Source organism: Camelus bactrianus, chromosome 7 (assembly GCF_048773025.1).
Source record: "Camelus bactrianus isolate YW-2024 breed Bactrian camel chromosome 7, ASM4877302v1, whole genome shotgun sequence".
In the NCBI taxonomy this organism is placed as follows: domain Eukaryota; kingdom Metazoa; phylum Chordata; class Mammalia; order Artiodactyla; family Camelidae; genus Camelus; species Camelus bactrianus.
In genome coordinates, this window is record NC_133545.1 from 39,522,286 (window position 1) to 39,546,425 (window position 24,140).

General features: G+C 42.6%; 1 protein-coding gene across 10 annotated transcripts in view; it reads left to right on the forward strand.

Annotated features, from left to right (window-relative positions):
* Nucleotides 1-24,140, forward strand: part of PDE1C (phosphodiesterase 1C) — a 437,096-nt gene that overhangs the window by 167,728 nt on the left and 245,228 nt on the right. For 4 of the 10 annotated variants that reach the window (XM_074367272.1, XM_074367270.1, XM_074367269.1 and 1 more), the window contains exon 4: nt 20,867-20,893. The exons of 2 other annotated variants lie outside the window; for them this stretch is intronic. In XM_074367272.1, coding sequence (XP_074223373.1) covers nt 20,867-20,893 — 27 coding nt within the window. 4 more of the 10 variants (XM_045507966.2, XM_045507961.2, XM_010971198.3 and 1 more) reach the window with 4 other exon arrangements.

The following is a 24,140-nucleotide window of genomic DNA, read 5'->3' on the forward strand; positions in this document are numbered from 1 at the left end:
CATTTGGGGACCATGCTTCTGTCTTGCATCCTCAAGACAAGTCATTAAAATAATCTTTTAACATCCAGTTTCACCACATCACTCCCACTGGCTGACATGGGGTGGGTAAATTGGTTTCATTCAGATAAATGAATTTTATGTTAATATGTTGGCTGCTTAATGCTGTCTTTGTAATAGTAATGCCTTAACTCCTTGGAAATGTATATGCTTCAAGAGAATCCTTAAGGACTAACTTTAATGAAGTGACTTCAGATTGTGTGGTAGGTGAATGTGTAAGTCCTTGTCAATCAAAAAGGTCTGCCATCTCACCTTGAGGCTGGTACCTTCTCCACTGGAATGAATGGGGCCAACCATGCCATTCTCATCATTCTCACCTCTAATTTCTGGAAAGTAAATGCCCACTATCAAATGGATGAACATGTAGGATTTAGACACTTTTTAAATTTCTGCATCTAGGTCACGTGAATTGAGCTTTACTTGAGCAATGGAGAAAAACTAGTTCTTACCTTTAAGTTTATCTTAGTTTTGAGAAGCAGGCAATTATCTGATGGATAGAAAGAGAATGCCAGTAGTGTGAATGAAATAATCATTAACTGCCAGTGAGGGCAAATACCATTAGAGGGCAAGCCGCACTCTGAATCTCAGGAGCCCTGAGTCCCAGGTTTGATGGCCCCTGGGAGGTGGTGGTGGCTGTGTGTAGAAGGGATTTTGACCACGGTGATGTCAGGGCTGCAATCAGCTTGAGCCAGGATCTTTTCTTTCCTTCCTCTGTCTTTGGTCTCACTCAATCCCACCTCCCTCCTCCCTCCTCCCTTCTTAACTGCATACCTGGTCCCACTCTGCAGGAGCATTCCACTTTATTGACATTGTGAATGACCTATGGGGACCCAGACACTGAGTTGTAGCTTCGGGGATCCGAATTTCCTCTTCAGTATCAACATCTGTCCAGCATAGTCCTGCAGGGATGCTTTGAGGAGTCTGTCATTAATCAGTGGAAACTCCTACTTCCTTACTTTTGTTGCTGTTTACCTTTTTTCAAATCATTTAGGGGAGTTGAGGGGAGAGAGGGAGGGGGAGGAAGGGGGAGAGAGAGAGAGGGAGAGAGAGAGAGGGAGAGAGAGGGAGAGAGAGAGAGGGAGATGGAGAGAGGGCGAGAGAGCGAGCGCGAGGGAGAGAGGGAGAGGGAGAGAGAGAGGAATGAAGACTCCCATTAACAAAAACATATTCAGGACTTTCTAAGTGTGATGGGTTGTTAGTTTCGTCCCTGTCGATTGCTTTAATTTTTCAAAATGGGACCAGCTCTCTGGCGTGCGTGTAAGTGAGCGCTGTGAATGAAAGCTCCAGGCACAACTCTGCGGAACCTCGTCGCGGCTGTTTGCCCCACTAGCCCCCTGGGAGGACACAGACCTCGGTTCCCTCGGATTTCCGGGCGTGGTGCCGTGTTGTTCATTTTGTGCGGGCTTCAGGAGCCATCTGCACGCCGCGGCTGGGGCCCAGCGTGGCGGCCGGCGCCCTGGCGCGCGCGGGTCTCCGGGTCCCGGGCTGGAGCCCGGCGAGCGTGTGCCCTGCCGACGGCGGTGCCTGGCGCTCCCCTCCCTACGCGCCCGCGGGTGCCAGACCAGACGCCGGCTCCGGCGCGCTCGCAGACGACTCTTCTCAGTTGTCAGTTTTCTCGCTTGTCAGCAGAGCTGCTGGTAAGTGACAGAAAACAGAGATGGGGCGGAATGGGGAGCCGCGGGGCGCCCCGGGGCAGGGGTCGCAGGCGGAGCCCGGGTGCTTGGCCTCCGTGTGGGTGAGACCGCCCCGCCCCGTACCGGCTCACCGTCTCCCCGCTCTCCCCTTCTCACTTTCTCCCTCCTCGCTGCCTCTCCTCCCCACTCAGTCCTTCGTTTCCCCCTCAATCCTTCAGCTGCCACAGGCTTAGCTTCTGTGGCTTTGTTTAAAAAAAAAAAAAAAAAAGAATCGGGATAGGTCCGAGGTGCTTTCTTCTAGAACAGGAGCACAATTCCTACCCCTGGCATTAGCCCGGGAGCATGGATGGTTCCCGCAGCTGCCTCCGGAGGGCACCTGGGCCCGGGGTCGGAGGCTCTCCGAGCTCGCTTTAAACCAAGGTCTGGGGAGCGCAGAAGGGGGAGCGCACGCAGAAAGTGACAGGCAAAGGCCTCCGGCTCCCGGCTGAGGCTCGAGGGCCGGACCGGCGAGGAGGAGGGAGGGGACAGCCCAAACTCTCTCGGTCTCACTCCCAGTGATAACCTGCAGCTATGGAGTCGCCAACCAAGGAGATTGAAGAATTTGAGAGCAACTCTCTGAAATACCTGCAACCCGAACAGATCGAGAAAATCTGGCTTCGTCTGCGAGGGCTGTAAGTAAATCTGTTTACTTCTCTTGCCCCATTTCCCTCTCTCACCGGTATTTTACCACCCAGCTACAGTCACGACTGCTCACCCTCATTCCTGCATGGCCCTTTAAATACAGCCCTAGAAGTTCCACAACCGCTTCTCTGTTAATTACAGTCACTGCTACCTTCCTTTCAACAGTGAGACGTGTCTTTAGAGTGCTTGAGTGCTTTAGAATGCCTGGCTATTTCCAAGTCATGCTTTCTTTGGGGAAGGGGAAGTGTCCTTAGATTTCAGTCATAGTAGCCAATATTCATGGAGATGTTTCTGGGTTTTTTTTTTTTTTTTCCTTCTTCCTTTTTTTGGTGACTCAGGTCACAGACTTTAATCAAAGGAAGAGTTATTCTCTACAAAATGCTTGCAGACACCTTGGCAGGTGGTCCAAGAATTTACCAACAGTTCAAATTCAACAGCATTCTGGTTGTTAAATTTTCCTCTCCCTCTCCACAGCCTACTTCAACTTCTGATATTTTCTTAGGATTTCTTTCTAGCAGGAAAATAGTTACTGGAAGGAAGGGCTATTTTTGGAGAAAGTAGGGGTCAGAACCAATATTGGAGTTTCCTAGCTATATTTAAGCAGTGAAATAGGCATTTGCTTTCAATACAGTGGCTAGAATTATAGTTGGATTGATGGGGCAGAGATCTCCTAATTTCGTTTACATCACTGGACTCTGTTTTGGGGTACTGAGGAAAGGTGACATTTTCTGTGAAAAGATTTCATAAACAATGAACTGCTGGTTATCCCAGTCAGGAAGCTGTAGTGACAGCTGTATGGTTAAAGCCTGCTCCTCAACTGACCAGGCAGTTCCCAGAGATAGCTTCCATAACCATCAGATACTCATTTCATCAGCTATTTGGCATCAAATAACTAGTGCAGATAAAAATATGGTTTTTCTCCAAGTATATTCTCCAGACATTCTAGTCCCACTAAGGAAAACTGATAGGAAAACCAGCTTCTTGGCAGTTTGTTTTGCTGCAATTATTGTTTTTGAAAGCACACATACACACAAAACCCAAAATAAAACAAATCAAGAATTCACTGGTCTAAGTTATCTTCATCTTAGGGGAGACCACATTCCAGCTAGGACAGTCAAAGTTTCTAAAGGGAAGCAAAAGGTAGTATGTGTTTCTTTAAGGGTATCCCTATTTATGTGTAATTTATAAAAGCCCTTCCATCCAAAATTCAAGCCAGTTTTATTGACATTGATCTAAATGGGAAAACATGGCAAACAACATGATTTTTGAATTGTCTGGCTGCTGCAAACAGAGGCTGTAAACTTATTTGGAAATCTTGTCTTTCTGACTGGCAGACTCTTCTGACAGTTGAGATGCGTGCCACACAGCACCTCTTTCAGAGAGGTGTTTACAATAAGCTCATGTTGTGTGTCATGAGCATGCCATCTGATCATATTGTGGTGCACACAAAAAGTTTGTTGCAGCCACAAAATCTGGGTCCCAGGTATACAATGTCAAAGTGTTGTCAAGCTGGTCTTCTTGCCATCCTGGCTGGAGGGACTCATGCACACACTCAGGAACTGCTTCTCTTAGGCTGCTTTACAGTCCAAACCAACTTCACAGAGCTACCCAGGCTAGAGAAGAGTGTTTGGGCAAATCAGCCAGGCTGATTTGTGCAAAAAAAGCATTTAGAGCTTACAACACACTGTCTTATAGCTTCCTCTGTTTCATCTGTTAGCCTTCTCTCCCCAAATTGTTGGGCTGTGATGTATCTGCATTTTCGTTTTCAAATCTCTCGTATTTACTCAGCACCTGGTACCTTTGAACATAAAAGGTGTGGGTTGACTCTTTTCCAGATGTGTGGTTTTGAATCCCTCTCTTTTTACTCTTCCTACTGAAACACCCTGCCTGACAACAATCCCAGGAAATCTGTAGCTCCACTTTCGAATTTGAAAAGGACATGTTACTATTGTTATGACATTTTTTTTTTTTACTACTGTTATGGTTCTTACTACCACTTTTTTTTTTTTTAAACAGAACAGTAGTGCTATAATAAGCTGCTAAAGACTCTGGAAACCAGAGCGCATGCTCCACAGTGCCTACAAGTACAACTTGGAATAACACTTTTTTGCAGTTAACAAGATAGAAACCTTAGGGGATGGAAGGGTGCGTGTCTGTTTGTCCACACAGTGGATTAACAGTAAGAGAAAGTCCCAAGAGCCACAGTTGTATTTTCATATGTGTTTATTACCATGACAGTCATATAGAAAGGGCTTTATAGGTGACCCCATCTAGTCAGGAATTCTGTTCAGCTTATTTGAGAGCTCAGGACTTGATCATCTCATGTGTGGACTATTCAATGCTATCTGTCTCTTCTTGTCAGTATCTCACCTATTTAATCTATCCTTGAACTTCTTGTCTCGTCCAATAGAATGTAAATTCCTCAGGGCAGATACTTTGTGTGTCTTGCTCACTGCTGTATCTTCAGGGCCTCGAACAGGATTTGGCGTATAGCAGGTGCTCAATCAACAGATGATGAAGGAAGCATAAAGGCTCAAATGTGAACTTTTCAATATTCAAAATGAAGATAAATATTTGTATTTGGGTCAGCTTGTAGGCCACATGACCTAGCAACACAACATTCCATGCCCTAGATGGGAGGCAGGTTTAATTAACATCATTACCCAGGTTGGGCACCGAAATCTAAAGTGAGATAGAAACTGGGCAAGATGTGGCAAAACCACAGCCCAGGGCCAAATCCCACTCTTGTGTTTACCCAGTTCTCTCTTTTTATCTCCTCTTTTCGGCAATGGCCAAGAGTGATTTTTACCAGCAGCAAGAGGATCTTTGCCAAGAATCTCCAGTGCAGAGAATATAGGCGATGAGCCCCACACAACCCTGCCATGCTTTACCTTTTTCTCTAGCACGTTTCAGCCTCTTAATACTATATAATTTATTTACTATGTTTATTGTCTGTTTCCTCCAACTAAAAATATAAGCTCCATGAGGTCATAGTTTTTTTCTGGTCTGTTTTGGTTACTGGAGTGTCCCCAGTGCCTACAGTACTACCTTGTATGTAGTAAATTATCAATACATATTTGAAACCTTGGGCTGTTCCACATATTTCTCTAGGAAAGAATTAGGAAGAACTCTTAATCTAGCCTTGTAGCATCATCAGCGTACTAACAGCTCATCAGATATTGGAAATGTGAATTTTAAACACTATCTACCACAGCTGAGATTACAGAACCCTGAAAGTCGAGATATTCACTATGATGACAGCTCCCATTTCCCTTGAATGAGGGGCTCCAATGCACAGCGGCCGACTGTGATTCCAGGGGTGTGGTGGTCCCCAGCCTTCCCCTGCAGCCCTGCCACCCTCTCTGTTGCATGTTCACATTTCTCTAAGCTGGAAGTGAGCCTTCCTGAGCCTTCTTAATTACATCTGTCAGGAGGATGCTGTCCTCTTAAGTTTCTGAGTAGAGCCTCTTTTTCTGTGTTTCTGTTTCCTCAGTTGTCCCCCAGATGCTGTCGTCATTTCCTTCTTCCTCTATAGCAATGGGCGGAATTGTTCACAGCCCCCTTAGTGGCTGTTTTGTTAAGGAATCTTCCTATCAGGGAACATATGACTTGCTTCCTCTGATGATGAGGGACAGAGCCTCACGGCTGCATGGGTTTGAGTCATGACTTGTACGTTGGGTCCCGACCAAGAGTTTTTCCTGTTATATGATGACAAAAGGATGCTTTAATGCTTTTTTTTTTTTTTTAAATTGAGAGCAAGAGAACAGGTTTCACTTATTCTTTGGCATTTATTATCACAATTTTAATTAAGCTATGAAGTATTTATTTTGCCCAGCTATGAAGTAGTCAGTCTAATAAATTTTATGCTTATATAACATCCTGTGAAGATAATGATGCTTTTTATGCATTAGCTAAAATAGTATTATGAATATTAAGGGAGGGATATGGTTATTAGGGTAACAGACTTGGACTGTTGTTTCTGTCTATTCAGCAAGCCTTCCCATCTCCCTTCTTATGGCAATGGACATCATTCCCTCACCCCCACCAATGGTCTCAAGATCTAGGATTGGCCCATCATAGACTTTCATCTTTCTAGCAGAAGTGGCCAGTCTCAAGAGGGGCACGGAACCCAAGCAGAAGCAGTAGGGTCCTTCACTGAGCGTGCTCTATTGGCCATAGGAGAGTGCTGCCTTCTCTTCTAGGTTTTCTTGGGGGCTGCCGCTGGCTCCATCTCTCACTTCCTGGAGAAGACCTTTCAGTGACAAGAGACAGTGAGGCTACTACTCAAAGAGAAGCAGAGGGGAAAAGATGGAGTGGAAATCCCTGAATCTGCTCCCACAGGCCCCAGTTCTTGGGGTTGTATCTCTGATTCTGTTTGCTGTGCCAGTAACCCGAGTCAGTCAGGCTGTGTGTCTGCTTGGGTTGCTTTGAGTTTATGTCTCCAAAAGCATCTTCACTGATACCTCACTGGAGTACAGAGAACTTAAGTGACTTTTCCAAACTATACAGCAAAAGCGGGGTGGGGGTGGGGCAGATAGGCAGAATCCATAGGCAAAGAAGCCTGCATTTTTGGTTTCTTGTTTCTTGTTTAATTAAGCCTTCTCATTCGGAATTGTCTTTCTTCTCATCTGAAATCTTTAATAGTGACATCAATGTTCAGACAACCTGAGTTTGCTGAGTGTGTGTTACGTGCCGGGCACTTTGATATGCTCTGGGTATGTAAAAGTAGAGAAGGTACTTTCCCTCCAGCAGTTCCCAGGCTTGCTAAAGAGACTGACAGGACTGCAGTCACACAGGGATCCCCAGGGAGCCACCTCTCTCTGGGAGGGTCAGACAAGGCCTGAGCAGTGTGCTGCAGACTTATTCTGAGCAGTGTCCTTAGAGTCGCAGGGAAGAAACATGTACAGATTTCTTTCATTCACCTCAGCATTTTGCCAAGATGTGAGGAAAACAAGGAGTCATCCAGTCAGCTCAGAATAAATCAGCTCAGAATGCTGAGCTGTCTTTATGGACAACTGGAAAAGCTGCATCTACTTACTAGGGATGTAGCCCGAGTCCTGGTGCCCCTCCCTATGCTCATCTCTTACTGGTGATTCCAAAGGCGAGGGTGTGGTTGGGTTTAATTGCTGTCATTGAACATGGAACTATTGGACAGAAGTCTCCTTGGTCACCTCCGAAGCAGTTGGCCCTCAAATTGGTCCCTGGTCCGTCAGCTGTCTGGGTACCAGGGTTACTTTCCCTGACAAACCAACCCCCAAGGGCCTTTCCTTAAAAGGTAGCTGTGTGCTAGCCTCTTGCAGCTCATCTAGTACAATACCGAGGGACAAGTAACAGCTAGTGAATGGAGGTAACAGAGTGTGCAAAGGTCCAGATGCATGGGAGATGTCGGCGCATCGAGGAGGAGTGAGAAATAAAGTTGGAAAGGAGAGGTTGGCCAGGGAGTGATACATGGAATTTTTAAAAAATTTACTTTTTGTTTTATTCAAAACTCTACATGTTCATAGTTTAAGGAGTCAGGTATTTGAACACATTTGACTACATTAAACACACACACACACACACACACACACACACACACACACACACACACACAAATGTGTTCCAGATACTCTCCATTCAGTTTTCAAGGAACCTTTTATTTTTTTGGATACATGTAATTTAAAGAAGTTTCCAGTTTATCCCTCAAGTTATAAGGAGTTGTGAAAAGACAAGATTTGAATTTTAGGGTGGCTATTCTGGAAGAAGTATGGAGGACAGGTTGGAGATGAGACTTGAGGCCTGGAGATCTGTTGGAGAAGATTCTTCAAGTATGGTAGGGCCACCGAGGAGGAAAGAAGAGAGGGCACGCTTGACGTTAGAATGGAGCAGAGACAGAGAAGGAGAAGTTGTCTCGCAAGCTTGTTTTGTCTTGGATGTCTCAGTGAGTTTGGTGCCATTTGCCTTGCTAGAGACCACGGAGAGAGGAGCAGGTTTGGATGCAGCGGAATGATAAACTGGGTTTAGATGTGTTGAACTGGAGCAGCCTCTGGAAAGTCCAAGTAGTTGTTGGTGATCACAGCCTGGAACCATGGAGAAACCTTTGGCCTGGAACTGTAGGTCTGAGTCATGGTTCTGAGTTAAAGCCTTGTGAACAGATGACCCAGGAAGAAGAGTTTCATCTGAGTCTCACTAATAAAGCAATTTCAAAAGAATAATTAAAAAAATTATAGCTTATTTCCCCCAGATTACATAGTTTAGTATAGTAATTGGTCCTTCCACTCTCATATTTAATTCCCCTCTCCTACTTAATGTCAGAAGGTTCAGCATATTTTGACTGGGCTCCTGTTATATACGGGCTATTAGGAGCTTCAGAAGAGAGATGAAAATGTCAGGAGAAAAGCTCTTGTTTTCAAGAAACTTAGAGTCTTGTCAGGGAGAGAAGATAATTCTTTATAGATGTAGAAAGTTAAAAAAACAACAATGAAAGTGTGGGCAACAATTAATTGCTAGACACAGTGTCCTAGGATTTAGAGAAGGAAGACATATATGTTTGGGGGATTGTTTTTGAGTCTTTCTTTTCCTAGTAAAGATCAGTTAAGACTCCCTGAAATACATTCTTAAGTATATTGAAGGGAGAAAGAGGTGAATATCAAAACAGATTAGACAGGGTCTTACATTTAGAATGAAATTTTCTTTACTTGAATACTAATGTAGTATATTAGTACATCATCATTTGCTTATCATAATTTAGTTGTGCTGACTTATTAGTTAATTACAACTCAGTATTTAGCAGCAAAGTGTTTATTATTTTGACCACGCTTTTCAGCCTCTGTCAGTTGGGAAGCAGTCCTAAGCAGAGAGGTTTCTGCATTTCTAGTTTGGTTTTCTGTCTTTTTTGTTGGCTACTAGAAAACTAATTTCCTTCACTCCAGTTTCCCCATATGGAGGGAAAGTGCTTACATGACCCACCTCATAGCTTTTTGAGAGATGACTAAGAATTAAATATGAAGCACATAAAGTAGTCTGTAACAGCTTTGAGAATGACCGTCACAATTTCCCATTAGTAATAAAAATGAATTCTACAATAAATGAAACACTCTATTTCTGGAGAAAGTAAACTGAATCTACGTAAAGTGCTGGTATTCTTCAGGCTTACTGGAGTGTATTCTTTATTTAGAGACCTTTTGATGGCTTTTATTAAACAACATAAACAAGTCTTTGTGAGTATAAGAAAAATCTAGGTGTTCCTAGGTTGCAAAGTTATGAAAAAGCTTAAGAGAATAATTTAATCAAAAGGCATTATTTTTGATTATAGGTAATGAGTTTTACTTATAAAGTTGAATGATTGCACACACACATCTATATGCAGGAAAGTCATCCATCACTCATTCACTCAGCAAACATTTCTCTAGCACTTGCCATGTGGCAGTCACTGTGCTGGGCACCAGGGATACAGAGGGAAACAAGGCAAATGTTCCCTCCCCTGGGAGCATTCAGTCTACAGGTAGAGGCAAATATTAAACATCTAATTCCACACATAGTTATTTACTGTGATGAGCACCACAAAGAAGTTCAGGGTGGTATGGAAACATATAAGAGGGGACCCAGACCTGGTCTAAGAATCAAGGGAGGCTTCTCTGAAGAAGTGGGAATTCAGCTGAGAAATGAATCAGTAGGTATTAGGTAACAGTTGAGGAAGAGTGTTCAAAGGTATCCCAGACCTGGTGAAACAGCACGGGCATGACGCCTCTGAGAGAACAGAAGAAGGCCAAGTGGCTGCAGCAAAACTATATGCAGAGACAGGAGGCTCAAGGCACAGCTGGAGAGGGGTCAGCTCTTGCCTTTTCTTTTAGATCGGGGCGTTAGCCGTGGGAAACCATTGTAGGTCTGTACAGATGGATTTGAGAGATTTTTCCAGGGGTGGACTCAACAGGACTTGGACTTGGGAAATGAGGAAGAATGTGGAATTTAGAACAACGCCCAGGTATTTAGCTTGAATCCCTAGGTGCTGTTTACTTAGATCAGGATCAGGAGGGGAACAAGTTTGCAGGTTTGATTTTGGGGGGAGCAGAATGAATGGGGAGCAGAAAGCTTGAGTTCAGTTTTGGACATATTGAACATGAGGCACCTAGCAGATGTCCCTGAGGAGATGTGGTAAAGGCATGAGCAGTTGGATAAGTGGGTCTGAAGATTGAAGGGAAGGTCTGAATTGGAGATATAACATACAGCCCAACAAAGTAAGAAGAAAACAATTATATATACATAATAATAATAAAATACATGTAATGTGAATAATGTGCATATATATGTATATGTGAATATGTACATTCATGTATGTGTCTGACTGGTGCTAAATTAATATTCCTATAAATTTTAAAGTAGAGAGAACACAGTTTAGTGTGACCCCCCTAAATAGTTTGCCAGAGGGTGCCAGAAGTTTGTGAGTTTATATATATTTTCTCATTGGCATTTACTTGCTTACTTTTTGGGAAAGGCCAGCTAGCAGTCAATGTACATAACTTTGTTGGGAACCCTTATATTGACAGCTTGGTGTCATGCCTGCCACAACATGGGTTTGGAGCAAAGGTGGAAACCTGGGGGGTAGGCAGGGTCATATCCAGTATTCCAAAGGCAGAAAGAGACCATGACCTGAGAAGCCAAATGGAATGAGGCCCCCATCTGAGATCTTCTGGGGACTGTAGCTCACGAGCCAGGCAGTGAGACTCAAAGCGTGGAGCCCAGCCCCCCACAGAAGGGTCTGGTGGTGCTTGGCTGGGTGGGGGCTCCCTAGACCCTGCAGGAGACCGTCCTGCTGTCTAGGCTTGTCCAGTGGGTGCAGCCTTGGGCTGCTGCTCCCGAGGTGTCCCACGATGCACACACTGGGCCTCTGTCTCTTGGGGCAGCCCTCAGGTCCTCCTGTCGTGCTCACCCTCCACACCACCTCTGCTTCATTCATGGCCTTTTTCCTGCTCTTTAAGGCCTTCCAAATATGGTCCTCCCTTCTTTTTCACTCTCCTCCAAAGGCCTATTGTGGGAACCCAATATTCAATATTCTGCCAAAATAGGCTTTCCTTTCCCTTGAGGCCACTAGAAGAGTGACAGTCAACATGAGGAAGCCTTGAGTATTTTGGCTGGAAGTCACTACTGCACATCTAAAGAACATTAGATTCTGTTTATCCAGATTCCAAACAATCAAAATGCTTAAATAACCAAGACTTACCCTATACTCTAGAGACACTGAGTAAGTCTGCTAGTGAAAGATTAGCCTTTAATAGCTACTTCCGTAACTCAATAAAAAAATGTTTAAAAACAAAAAACAAAAAAGACACAACATTGTAAAATGACTATAACTCAATAAAAAAATGTTAAAAAAGCAGCTACTTCCAGGTGTGTTATAGGAGTAGTTCAAACTCAGACCAATGTATCACCCCTTGTTTTCTCTACCTCTCAGACTCTTGTCTGAGGATGACTCTAAGGGGTCTTATAATACCTTTAAATTCCCCCCTCCAAAATATTTTTTTATTTAGTGTACTACTCTAAGTTGTTACTTGGGAACCTTGTCCGCTAACTACGAGGAACTATAAACACTTATGTGAATAGGATCCTGAGTAGCTCTTTTGTGAAATATAAGGATGAATTATTGCAAATCAACCTCAGAAATGTTTAGAACTGCCATTCTTACTCATGGTGAAAAAAATGAAACAGTCGTTCAAAACACCCATTTCTGGGAGTCTTGGGTAGTTTCAGTGAAGGTAACTGTGACCGAGGAGAATTTGGTTTGAATGCTCAACTGATTCAGCTGACAGTAGAGCTCAAAATGGTCCCTAGGAATGCATTTGCCAGTTGTGTGGGCTTTTCCCCCCTATATTTTGGATATTGGCCTCATTTTTGCCATACTTAAATTGTTAAAATTTACAGAGTCTATGTCCAGAGAAGAGCCTTCCATAGAGGATTCTATCGTGAGAGAAGATTTTAAAGGAAACAGGAAGGGCTTCTGCTTTTAAGGAGCTATTGTATTGACTTACATTCACCTGGAATTGTAAATGGCCAATGACTGCCTTCTGCCAGGAGTAGGTTTTCTGTTTGTTTGTTTTTTAAAGGAAACAGCATTTTATTTGTTTGTTGTTTGTTTTTTTTTGGAGGGGGTAATTAGGTTTACTTACTTACTTAGTTTTTCGAGGAGGTACTGGGGATTAAACCCAGGACCTTGTGCATGCTAAGCATGCCGCTCTACTACTTGAACTATACCCTCCCCCTAGAGTAGTTTTTGATCTCGAGTTGGGAGGAAAAGTGTAAGAGAGAAGAGAAGGGAGGACTACCATGGGAGTAGACAGGAAAGGCTTAAAAAACATTAGACTGGTCCCTGAAGTTAAACTTGGCAGAAAATAACAGTTTTTGTTCTGGCTAAATCTACATGGGAAGAACAAAGTAGAGAATGGAAGCATCTCTCTGGATAATACAATTGAAAAACCTACCCCTCCCTAATTTCAGGGATATATCTGTGACGAGTGAGATTTTTGTCTCAACCCTTTGGATTTATCTCCACTTGGCAGTGTCGTCACAGATATTAAGAAATATTTTTATTTTCAGCCTTTCTCATTGATGTTTATCTAAACAGGAGCCAGGCTCCCAGGAAAGAGGTCATAAAAATCTCTTTCATTCCCACCCACACAGTTTTACTGTACTTATAACACTGCAAGTGGTTGTGAATATGTGAATAGAAGGACAAATCATTTATGCAAAAATATACTACGTGAGCTCCTACAAGCGTGGCATTTACTTTCTATTTTCTTTTTCTAACAACCTTTCCATATTTTTTCATTGGTGCCACTGATTAGCTAACTGTCCGGCTTTAAGCAACAGATTTTTAGCTACAGGGAAATAGTGCTTGGTCTGCTTAAAAAATCTTGCTTTTCAGAGGAAGGGTTCAGCTTTCTTTGGGGAGGGGTCCCATTTGGAGGCCTATTAGACAGCAACCTGAGTGCTGGAATTTTTAACCTAGGCCTAGGAGAGAAGCAGGCATGAACAAGAGATTTGGATTTTTGTGTTCAGCCAGCTACCTGCTGGCAGATGAGGGAGCTGGGGAGGGGGACAGTAAAGACCAGGCCTGCGGGAATGTGGGCGCGTTGGGCACAGGGTGGGCTGGCTGTGTGTGAGTTGGTGCCAGTCCAGGTGGGGTTGTTTAGTTTGGATTAAACCTTCTCAGAGAATTCTCTTCTTTCCACTGCCCAGCCGGCACTGGATAGAAACTCATTTGCTTCCAGGAGTGAGTTAAACATTGATCATCCTATTGACAGCTCTGTTTCAGATTAGCATTCTCTCATTCTTCTGATTTAACCCTCCTCAGCCTCAACCCACACTACTGAAGGCTTCCTTCATTTGAATTGGATCCCATCACTTTTGGTTAAACGTATTTGGAATTTTGTACTTTGGGAGTTGCTGTCCCCAAATATGAGTTTCCTTTTCTAAGAGGCCTAAATGAAAGGGTATGAGTCTGTAGGACAGTTTTCCCCAATAGAAAACCTGGGAGAAAGATTCTTTAGAAAACTTAAGCAAAAACAACTCTTTCCTAATTTGGGGGTTATTCCAGGTGAAAGTGCGTTTATGTCATTTCATTATTTTTCACTTTTTGTCTTGCCTTGGCTCTCTGGCCAAGCAGGAAGATAGAATCATTGCCCACATGGATTTTCATTCTATAGCTCCTCCATTAAGAAATATTTGAGCTCATAAAAAAAGAGTCTCTCACTTACTCTCTAATATCTCCTCCCTCCAGCCCATTCCCCAAATAGTCTGCTGGAAGGTGCCAGGAGACCACAATTTGTATCTATTTTCTGATTGGCATCTACTTGTTAAAAATATGGGAAAGGCCATCAAGCAGTCAATATACATAGCTTTGCAAATCTAGGTTTTAACATGGGGATCATGGTAATGAAATCACTGATAAGAATGAGAAGAAATGCAAAAGGACCTTCCATTCTCAGCGGCATCTAAAGTAGCTCATGCAAATGATTTAGACAGATTCCTTAGAAGATTCTAGAGGTATCGGTATCCAGTTCTGTTCAGTCTGTACCCCATATACCAGTGAAAAACAAAACCCAAGGATCAGATGATCATTCAGATCCTCACTCATTTCATGGGTATTTGTGGCATTTTATGTCAGTCCACTTCCCATGAGTGAGCTGCATGTGATCTGAACTCGTGAGAACATGTACTTGACCCCTTGAGTCTTGCGGTGCTCTTTGTTTTTCTGAGCCTGTCCCCCAGTCTCCTCTCCCTTAAGGGAACTCAGGGCTGAGAACCAAAATTTCCAAAGCTGTCTGTGCATCAGCAGTGGTGGTGACCTCAGTAAGGAAGGTTGGAGATGAGATCTGATGGCATCCGGAGCAGAGTGAGTCATTATTGCCCAGAAACCTTGGGGAGGACACTGCAGGCAGAATTGGAATTTTCACTGAGTGTGGAGTTGTGTATTCAACTTCCCAGACCAGATGACCTTCTTGTGCTCAACTGGGAGGTATCTGCTGTCAACTTAGAAACTGAGCACAAGTTTTGGTTTTTCTAAGCCAGCTTGTTTGAATATTAAGCCTATTTGTAAACCTCATGATTGCAGTAACCAATATGGCTCTTACTCAAAGACGATCACTTTGGAAAAGTGAAAGACGTCCAGGAGCTTCATGATTTAACCTCAATGCTTAATTGAATCTCTCTTATTTAGGCCATCAGGAACGAGTCCCAAGTCATCTGTTTGACTTTGGAGTATGTGAAATGTACATGTAATTGTGGGTTTGCCCAGTACTTTGGGAACTCCTAGCCATCAAAAGTGAACAAAGCTCTTGAAAAGCATCCTCGTTCCCACCACAATTTCTTGCTATTTCCTTTCTGTCTCTACTCTACCCTTAGGTCCAGGTTTACTGTGGACAGAATTATCCCTTATGCTTGCTTAGTTTCATCCCTTCTCTCCCTGATTGGGGCCAAGAGAGGTAAAATGAAGCTCAGAGTCTGGAAGTTCAGGACCTAGATGACACAGCCATGGAGAGCTTTGGGGAACCTTTTTAAATATTGGAGGTCAGTGCTCTTTGATGATGCTTTTGTCTCAGTAGCCATTTGTCAGAATGAGTGAGGTACAGCTTCTGGAGGTTGCTTAGGGATTCTGTGTGAGCTCTCTGGGCTTACAGTTTTTAGGGAATTATGGCTAAAAGGGATTTAAAAAAAATTTTAATTGACGTATAGTTGATTTACAATGTTATGTTAGTTTTAGTTAGTTTTACTTTATTGTAGCAAAGTGATTCAGTTATACATATCTACCTATCCATCTATATTCTTTTTTAGATTCTTTTCCATTGTAGGTTCTTACAAATATTAAATATAGTTCCCTGTGCTATACAGTAGGTCCTTATTTATCTGTTTTGAATATAGTAGTGTGTATCTGTTAATCCCAAATTCCAAATTTAATCCCTCCCACCCCCTTCCTTTCCCCTTTGATAACCATAAGTTTGTTTTCTACGTCTGTGAGTCCATTTCAGTTTTGTAAATAAATTCATTTGTATCATTTTTTTAGATTTCACATGTGATATCATATAATATTTGTCTTTCTCTGTCTGACTTTCTTCACTTAGTATGATCATTGCTAGGCTCATCCAAAAAGGATTTTTGTTAAAAGATAATTTTAGATAGTTCTAAGGATTATTATGGTGTCCAGTTCCTAAACACCTAGTTTTACTTTCTTTCCTCTGCTTTCTGAGCAATGGCCCAGCTTAGATGTTAGAGGGAGGTGTGTGGGTCTGCTTGGCTAACTGGGACCACTGCTGGGTGGGTGTCCGAGTGTACAGCCTGCAGGCTCCCTTTAGCCTGGGGGTTGGGGAGAGCTGGGCAGGGTTGCAGCTCCTCCTTCTCTTAGTAGGACTGAGATTAGCACCTGCTTTCTTTGTGGTTCAGGTATTCTAAGATGAGGAGAATTGGAGTATTCAATTTTTCTATTTTAGAAAGCCATCTTCAACTTTTTTGTTTTACTTTTTTAATCAATGGAAGACCTTTTTTCCAAACAAAAATTGGAATCCTATGGAATTATAATACCATTATTATTTATGCAATACTATTGTTATAAATATAGTAGCTGACTAGTTCTTGAACATTAACTAGATGCCTAGCACTGTGCTAAATGCTTTACATTCATTATTACATTTAGCTGTCATATCAGCCTGAGAAGCGTGTATTATTGTTATGCAAATTTTACAGACAAGGAGACTAGTGGTTGGGAAAGTGATGTAAGTTGCCAAAGGTCACACAGCTTATTGGACACAGTAAGTCGGAGAAGGGATTTAGCTTAGGCAAGTGATCCTAAATGTTATATTGTTTTTTCTTTTTCCATAAAAAAAATTGAAGTATGGTCAGTTTACAATGTTGTATCAATTTCTGGTGTACAGCATGCATATCCACACATATATTCCTTTTCATATTCTTTTTCATTACAGGTTGCTCTAAGCATTATATTGAAGAGTCTCTTTAAAACAGACAGTGCCATCTATGTATGTATGTGTGTGTGTGAGTGAGTGAAGGGTGGAACACATCCCAAGGAACAGAGTTCAAAAAGTGCTCTAGACCTTCATGGCTGCAGTTTCCTTAGCCTGGCCTCGTGAAGATGGCCCGCCTTCTGCCTGGGTGTCCAGCAGTGCTCTCCCTGCCTCCCCCGCTGCCCAGATCCCAGATCCCAGCAGCAACTGGCCATTCTCTATGTTCTGAGTTAGCTCAGTCTCGCTACGTGAGTCTTGACGTTTGTGATGCACTGTTTCAAGTCTCAAAAAATTGGAAATTTAAAGTAAGTTTGAGAAACCAAAACAGAACATTTAAAAACATTCCCTTTGTCTTTCAGGTTGTGAATCAGGGGTAAAGTCTGTTGAAGTTCTTAAAAACAAAAGGCCAGAAATAAACTAGGTTCTTTTCCAGCTCATTTCCTGCATTTGGATGGGAAGAACCCAATATGTTCTATTGTTGGTTTTGTTTGTTTTTGTCTAGTGTCTAAGTTTCCTTCAGGCATCCTTTGACTTCTTTGACTAATTTCCTCCATTTTCTTTGAAGGCTTCAGAGTTTGCTTTCTGTCTCAAGCACTAAAGGTTCTGTATCCTTAGTCAACTTACTTAACCTCTCTGAGCCTCATTTCCAACAAGTATAAAATAAGATAAACCTCGTAGGATCTGTAGGAGGTCAAAGGGAGTTAATTTATGTAATGGATATTGAAATGGAGGAGATGGTCAGCAACTGTGAGCCCCTCAGCCTTCTCTCATCGCATTCCTCCTGAATGTAGAAAACCGTGACTGTGGTAGATTTCCTCACTGCTTAGAGTAAATCATTGCTAAACAGAAAAAAAAAAAAAAAAAAAGAGTAGAAAGAAAGCATTTTGATCAGTGTCTTGATAAATTCACTCATTCATTCAACAACAATACCTCGCACTGCTGTCATTTGTCAGGCACCATGTTAGACAAGGGTGAAACACTAGAAGACAGTGGACAAGCCATCGATCTTGCCATCAGTGTAACAGTACCATTTGGAGTGATAAGTGCAACGATATGGGTGAGCTCTGGCCACCATGGAACACACAAAAGGGGCATGATCCAGTTCGGGAGGCCCTTTAGGGTTTTCAAGATGAAGTGATGTCTCAGTTGAGAGCAGAAGAATGAGTAGGACTCAGTCAGGTCTCACCATCTTGCCTGGTCAAGATGATCTGTGAGTAGGATCTTGAGTAGAGTCATTTCCATGGATCTGCATATTCTCTTGTGCTTGAAGTGCTGACCTTCCAACTCCAGTGTGAGGTGACGCTATTTGGATTGGGTCTCTTGATGTGGGGCCTCTTTGTCTAAATGGAACAAGATGGGAAGGAAGAGCTTCAGAACTTGTGAAGTCAGGAATGCATCTATGAAGGTGGGGAGTGAGTGTTGGGAAGTTGAGTTGGACTGAAAATCAGATTTTTGGTCTCTCTTTCTTTGGATTTACCAAATGTAGAACCCATATTTTGATAGGTGTGGGTGGCAGCTACAAATGGTTTATTTATTTTGCCAACAGACATTTGTTGTGTGCCAACCATGTGCCAGTCACTGTGCAAGCCCTAGGGGTAGATATGGAGATTCATGTGGCAAGAACCCTGCACTCAAGAACCTCAAAACGGGCAAAGGGACCTAAACCTTTTTGGATGCCCCTTACATGACATGCCTGGCACCTGGCAAATTCAGTACATTATGTTCTCTGAAATCATCGCTCCCATTTTATAGATGTGGAAGCTAAGGCTTGATTTAGCCTAGAGCGTTCCTGAGTCTCACAACCAGAGAGGGTGAACTTGGGTTTTGAACTAGGTCTGTCACATTCCAGAGACCTGTTGTGTCTCCACAAGGCAATGCAGAGGTGACCCCTTCTCTCAGGTGTCATCTTTTTAAGAAAAAAAAGTGTAAGTATTATTACTTTTCTTGATTGGTTTTGTTCTCAACACTTTTTTGACTTAGTACCTGCTGTTTCCCTCTACATCTGGCTGGGCTGGGCTGGTTTGAGGTCACTAGTCATGCCCTCCTTACCTGCTTGCCGCATACTTACATATTTCTCCAAGTTGGACTCCCACCCATCAATCAAGACTACTCCTTTCAGCAAAGCTTCCTGAGGCCCCCACCCGCCACTCCTCACCGCTATATTGGTTGTTGTAATAACGCTTTTGGTAACATGTCTTAATTTCCTTTTTCAGAATTCACACTGCCAGAATTCACATTCCTTCGGAGAGTGGATCTTAGCAGAGTTATTATGAGGATTAGTGATGTATGTTAAGTGCTTGTTACTAGTAGGTGCTAAAAATGGAAGCTATTCTTATTTTTGTTCATTTCGGTGCTCTTGGCACTCCTAGCTGTGTCTTTGTGTGGCACTTGGCAAATGCTGGAAGAATTCTGTAGAAGCCAATAGCAAAGGTTGTCTTCTTATGGCCTCTGAAGATACCCTTTATTGACAGAACTAGTTGGATTTCTGGGTGGGAACCAGGGGCATCAGTCTGGCTTAACTGCCCCTTTGCCTTTGGTCCTTGCACACTCAGACTGGGTTACTTCCCAGGCTTGCTAGAGACTCCTTAGCCCAGTTTATTAGATAGCAGTTCTAATGAGGGCCAAGCGTGTGGTCACACCTATAGCTCACTGTGCTCTGTGCCTGTAGATGAAACCTCTGCCATTTTTACTGCCTAGAGAGTGTGTGTGAGCTGTCACTGCTGAGGGGGTCTTGGGTGGTCAGTGCGCATCCATCACAGCTTTTGGAGGGAGTGCAAAACACTGTTGTAAGCACTGGGATACAGTAGGGGGCCATACAGACAATCTGCCTTTGGGGAGTGACGTTTGGATGAATCGTAGGGATTCTGAATTTGAAACAGCTGTGCCTTTTAAAAAAACACACGTGTGACACAGCTCTGTTAGCAAATCCATGGCTTGGCTCCCTGGTGCAGTGACTGTAATGAGAATGTCGATGTGGAACTAAGGACAAGTGGGGAGTGTTTCTCTTCTTGGAGATGCTACTGAGAGATGAGTTTTCCTCTCCCAGCACTTCCTTCCCTCTAATCCCCTCCAGTAAAGGGCCTTGTAAAACCCTTTTGAGGGTCTTCAGAGTCTGCAAAAGCTGACACAAACATGAAAACACTGAGATACTGGGAAAATAAACTTTTATGGCCATTTCCTGCTTGAATGCCACTCTGACCCAGGTGAGATAGCCAGGGCAGTTGTGACCTCCATTTGATAGATAAAGAAGCCTTATAACCAATAGATTTCCCCAAGGCTAAATGAGGACTGTGAACAGCAGAGGTGGATTAGAACTCCAGCCACTTGTGCTTCTTGGGGAAGTGTTCTTCCAGGGGACTGAGCCCGAAACTGAGCCGCTGGCAAGTTCCCAATACTGCTCTCACCACTTTTGCCTCTAGACTTTTTCATTGTCCCTTTCCTCACTTCTTCCTTCTCTGAAGACCTTATGCCTGATCTTATGGTTTAAATGCATGATTACACATTGACATTTTAAAAGGCAAATCTTTAACAGGAATTCAGTCTAGCTGATGGGGATAATAGTAACAATCATGACAGTGCAAATAGTAAATAGTTATTGACCATTTAATATGTATCAGACACAAGAAATGCTTTACAAGCTTCTACCCATTTAGTCCTCAACAACCCCAGGAACATGGTGAATTAAGGGCTGAGATTTGAACCCGGATCTTTAAAGTCTGATCTCAACCAAGATGTTACAGTGCACTCAGAGGGGAAAGGGGAGAGCACGGGGCAGAGCCACTAAGCTCTTGGGAGGCTGTGTGTAACTTTTGACTGTGGTTCTCTGCATCCCACCCAGTGTAACAGTAATCCGAAGCTTTGAAGGGGCTTTGAGACCCACAAGCCTCGCAGAGAGAACCTTTTACAAAGTGTTCACCTCCACATCCATCCCCACTGAAACTGTCTTTTTCTAACCCACCACCTGCCCCAAACTCTTTTCTGATATGTGTTTTGCTTCTTTTCCTACAGGAGGAAATATAAGAAAACGTCCCAGAGGTAAGAGCATCTCCCTGAGAAAGGGGAGCTGGTTGGTTGAATCATCTGTATCACAACTCTGCAAGTTTGGCTTGTGGTGGATGTTCATTGTAATAAACAGTCTCTTGGTTCCTTCTCAGTGAGTTGCTTGCTTTATCTTCGAGTTGCTACTGTTGCTGTAATTAAAAAATTGATTGCAGGCATTTGGTGTGGTGCAGTGAGCATATACTGCCACAGAGAGTGGACCTGGTAGCTTAAAAAGCTTGTTACTGCTGAGTTATCTACTGATTTTACTAAAACCTTGACCAGAGTGGGGCTGGGCTGAGGGTGTGTGTGAAGATTTATGGATGTGAGCACAGAAGGGTCTTTAAATACACTTTTAGTGTTTGAATTCGCCTTTGCCTGATTCGCTGACAAAGTGCTGTTGAGCTCAAAGCATAGATACAGATTCCTTTCAGGGCAGTCTTTTGACTTAACCATGGAAAGGGTAATTTAAAGTAGAATATTATCTATCATCACCTTCCATTACTCTGTTTTACTGAGAAGAGTTTGGAAAGCTCATTCCAAAGAAACAGAGTTGCTTAGACCTTTTGTTTGCCAAGCAATAGACGCCTACAGCTCAGTCTAAAAGGCTAGTGTCTGCTTTTCATTGCTTGCCTTTGGTGTTATAGTTTTAAATAGGTTACATTGAGATAAAAAATTACTATTGCAATTAAAATCTTCCAAGAGGTTTCAAGCATGGTACTTTCAGATAACCACTTTTTTAAAAAAATTGAAATATAGTAGATTTACAATATTTCAGGTGTACAGCAAAACGATTTAGTTGTACACGTATATGTATTACTTTTCAGATTCTTTTCCATTGTAGGTTGTTAGAAAATACTGAAGATAGTTTTCTGTGCTATACAGTAGGTCTTTGTTGTTCATTTTATATGTGGTAGTGTGCATCTGTTAATGCCAAACTCCTAATTTATTCCCCTCCCACCTTCCCCTTTGGTAACCACAAGTTTGTTTTCTATGTGTATGAGTCTGTTTCTGTTTCAGATGACCACTTTTATCCGACCTTTTCTTGTGAGCCTCATCTCATAGCAGAGGCTCCTATGTCCTATGGTTTCCAAATAAAGTCAACAATCCAAAGCAGTGGTGTTATTATTGATCTGCAATGTAGAGGTGTACACATCACTGAGAGAAAATGAACTGACACTTTAAAGCTTCCTAGAGGTTGCTGTACTTTTCTAAATATAGTGAGTTTATTCGGATGCCTAAATGATTCTGTCTTGTTCAGGTTCATCGGGCTCATGGTAGTAATTGCATGTGAACCTGAGCAAGGTGCAAATTAATCACTTCGATTAGAGGGCATAATAGTCTTCAGTAGTAAAAGGTAGTCTATCATTTTCACATGTAGTTAACTTGGGGTATGAGATGTTTCAGAGTTGCCTCAATTTTATTTTAAGGAGGGATAAATAGACAGGTAAGAGGGAGTTTTACAAGAGAACTGCTCAAATCTGTCAGGTTTCAGATTACTATGTCAATTTTTTTTTGAAAACATAGTTTTGCATATCTGATGTGAATGCTGTTGCATTTTTATTTCAATGTTAAAAAATGCTGTTTTGTATCAGCTTTATTGAAGTCTTGTAAAGTGCAACTCACTTGGCTTGAGCTCTTCCATTTTTAATCACACAGATATTTTCATATGAAATAGATGCACGTCTACTCATCTATCATTGAGTAAGAAACAATCCCTACACTTATGGCTTCGAATGAGCATTTTACTGTGCTCACAATTTTGTAGATTGGGAATCCGGAAGGACTTGGCTAAGTGGTTCGGATCTGCTGAGGATGGAGGGTTCACCTCCAAGACTGATTCTTCATTCACATGTGGGGAGCTTTGGCGTGCCTTGTTTCTTTCTCTCTCTCCACATGGCTTTCATCCTCCAGAATGTCCCCATGGAGCTTGGGCTTCTTACTGCATGGTGGACTCAGGGTAGTTGCACTCTTAGCTGGCTTCCTAGGTCACGTGTTCTAAGAGACAAGGAGTGGAAGACGCTAGTCTCTTTATGGTCTGGATGCTGAAGCTGGCTCAGTGTCACTTCTGCTGTAGCTTACTGGTCAAGGTATTGCAGAACCCACCCAGAGTCAAGAAAAGGGGACATAGATTACGTCTTACAGCTCTTGATGGAAGGGTGTTAAAGAATTTAAGGCCTTTTTCATGTATCAAACCTTTATTCTTTTTCAGAATGATCTTGCTTGAGACCTTTTCCAGGGACCTGTAAATTTGGAGTAGGTGGATGCCTCATTTGCTGAATGGTAGACACTTTTAAATACATCTTGATACCCTTGTCAGATGCTGGACTGTTTGAATGTGTGCTTATCTATTGGATGATTCACTTGGACTGGGAGTAGCTGTGATTCCTTCTTCATGTTCGGGACAGGCATGCTAATGTGGACTCATCTGGTTAGGTGAATTCTAAGTATAGTCATTTGGTTTCAGTTAATAGTCAAAGCTGGTAGCTTCATGTAGCACAACCAAATGACACAAGTGTTATGTTAAAAAGCTTTAGATTATGTAGGTTTGCCTTGGACATTAGGGGTAAGACAGCCCATGGTACAAAAATAATCTGCCTTTGTTTAAAATTTTCTTGCTAAGTTTCATTTCATTTCATTTGTGTATTTATTTACCTTCAAAAACTATGTTAAAGAAAAAAAATCCACTAGCTTTCAAAGTCATCATCATCCTACTACAATTCAACCAAGGTAGTTGCCTTTCTTTAAAAAGTACTGGGCAGATTTAAGTAGTCCACAAGAATATTTTGATGATAGTGACTCTGCTGAGTCTTACCTTTTGTATTAAGGGAAATGTACTCATCTCTTTCAAGACCAGAATTTCAACCAAAAGAGTGATGTTATAAGTGCTCTTTACTGGGTTAGCAAGGGCACCTGTAGGTAGGAGGTAAGCTTCTCCCTGCACAGAAAACCTTATTGGATGGGGCTTTAAGTCAACACAATTAAGGGGAACCATCCTTTTGCTTTATGAATGGGTCTTTTCCATGGGGGCCAATCATTTCAAGACTTTTGCTGAAGTGGTGAAATGGTAATTTCTAGACAGCTAGAGAAGATTACACGGGAAACTAGAGACAGCTAGAGAGGTTTACATGGGAAACCTGCTTCTCCATAAAATTCTCAGCAGGTTGTTTTCAGTACAGCTACAGCTTCAAGTTATCAGGTCTGGTCCTGAGAAGTTTACGTCTTTGAGGAAGCATGCCAGACC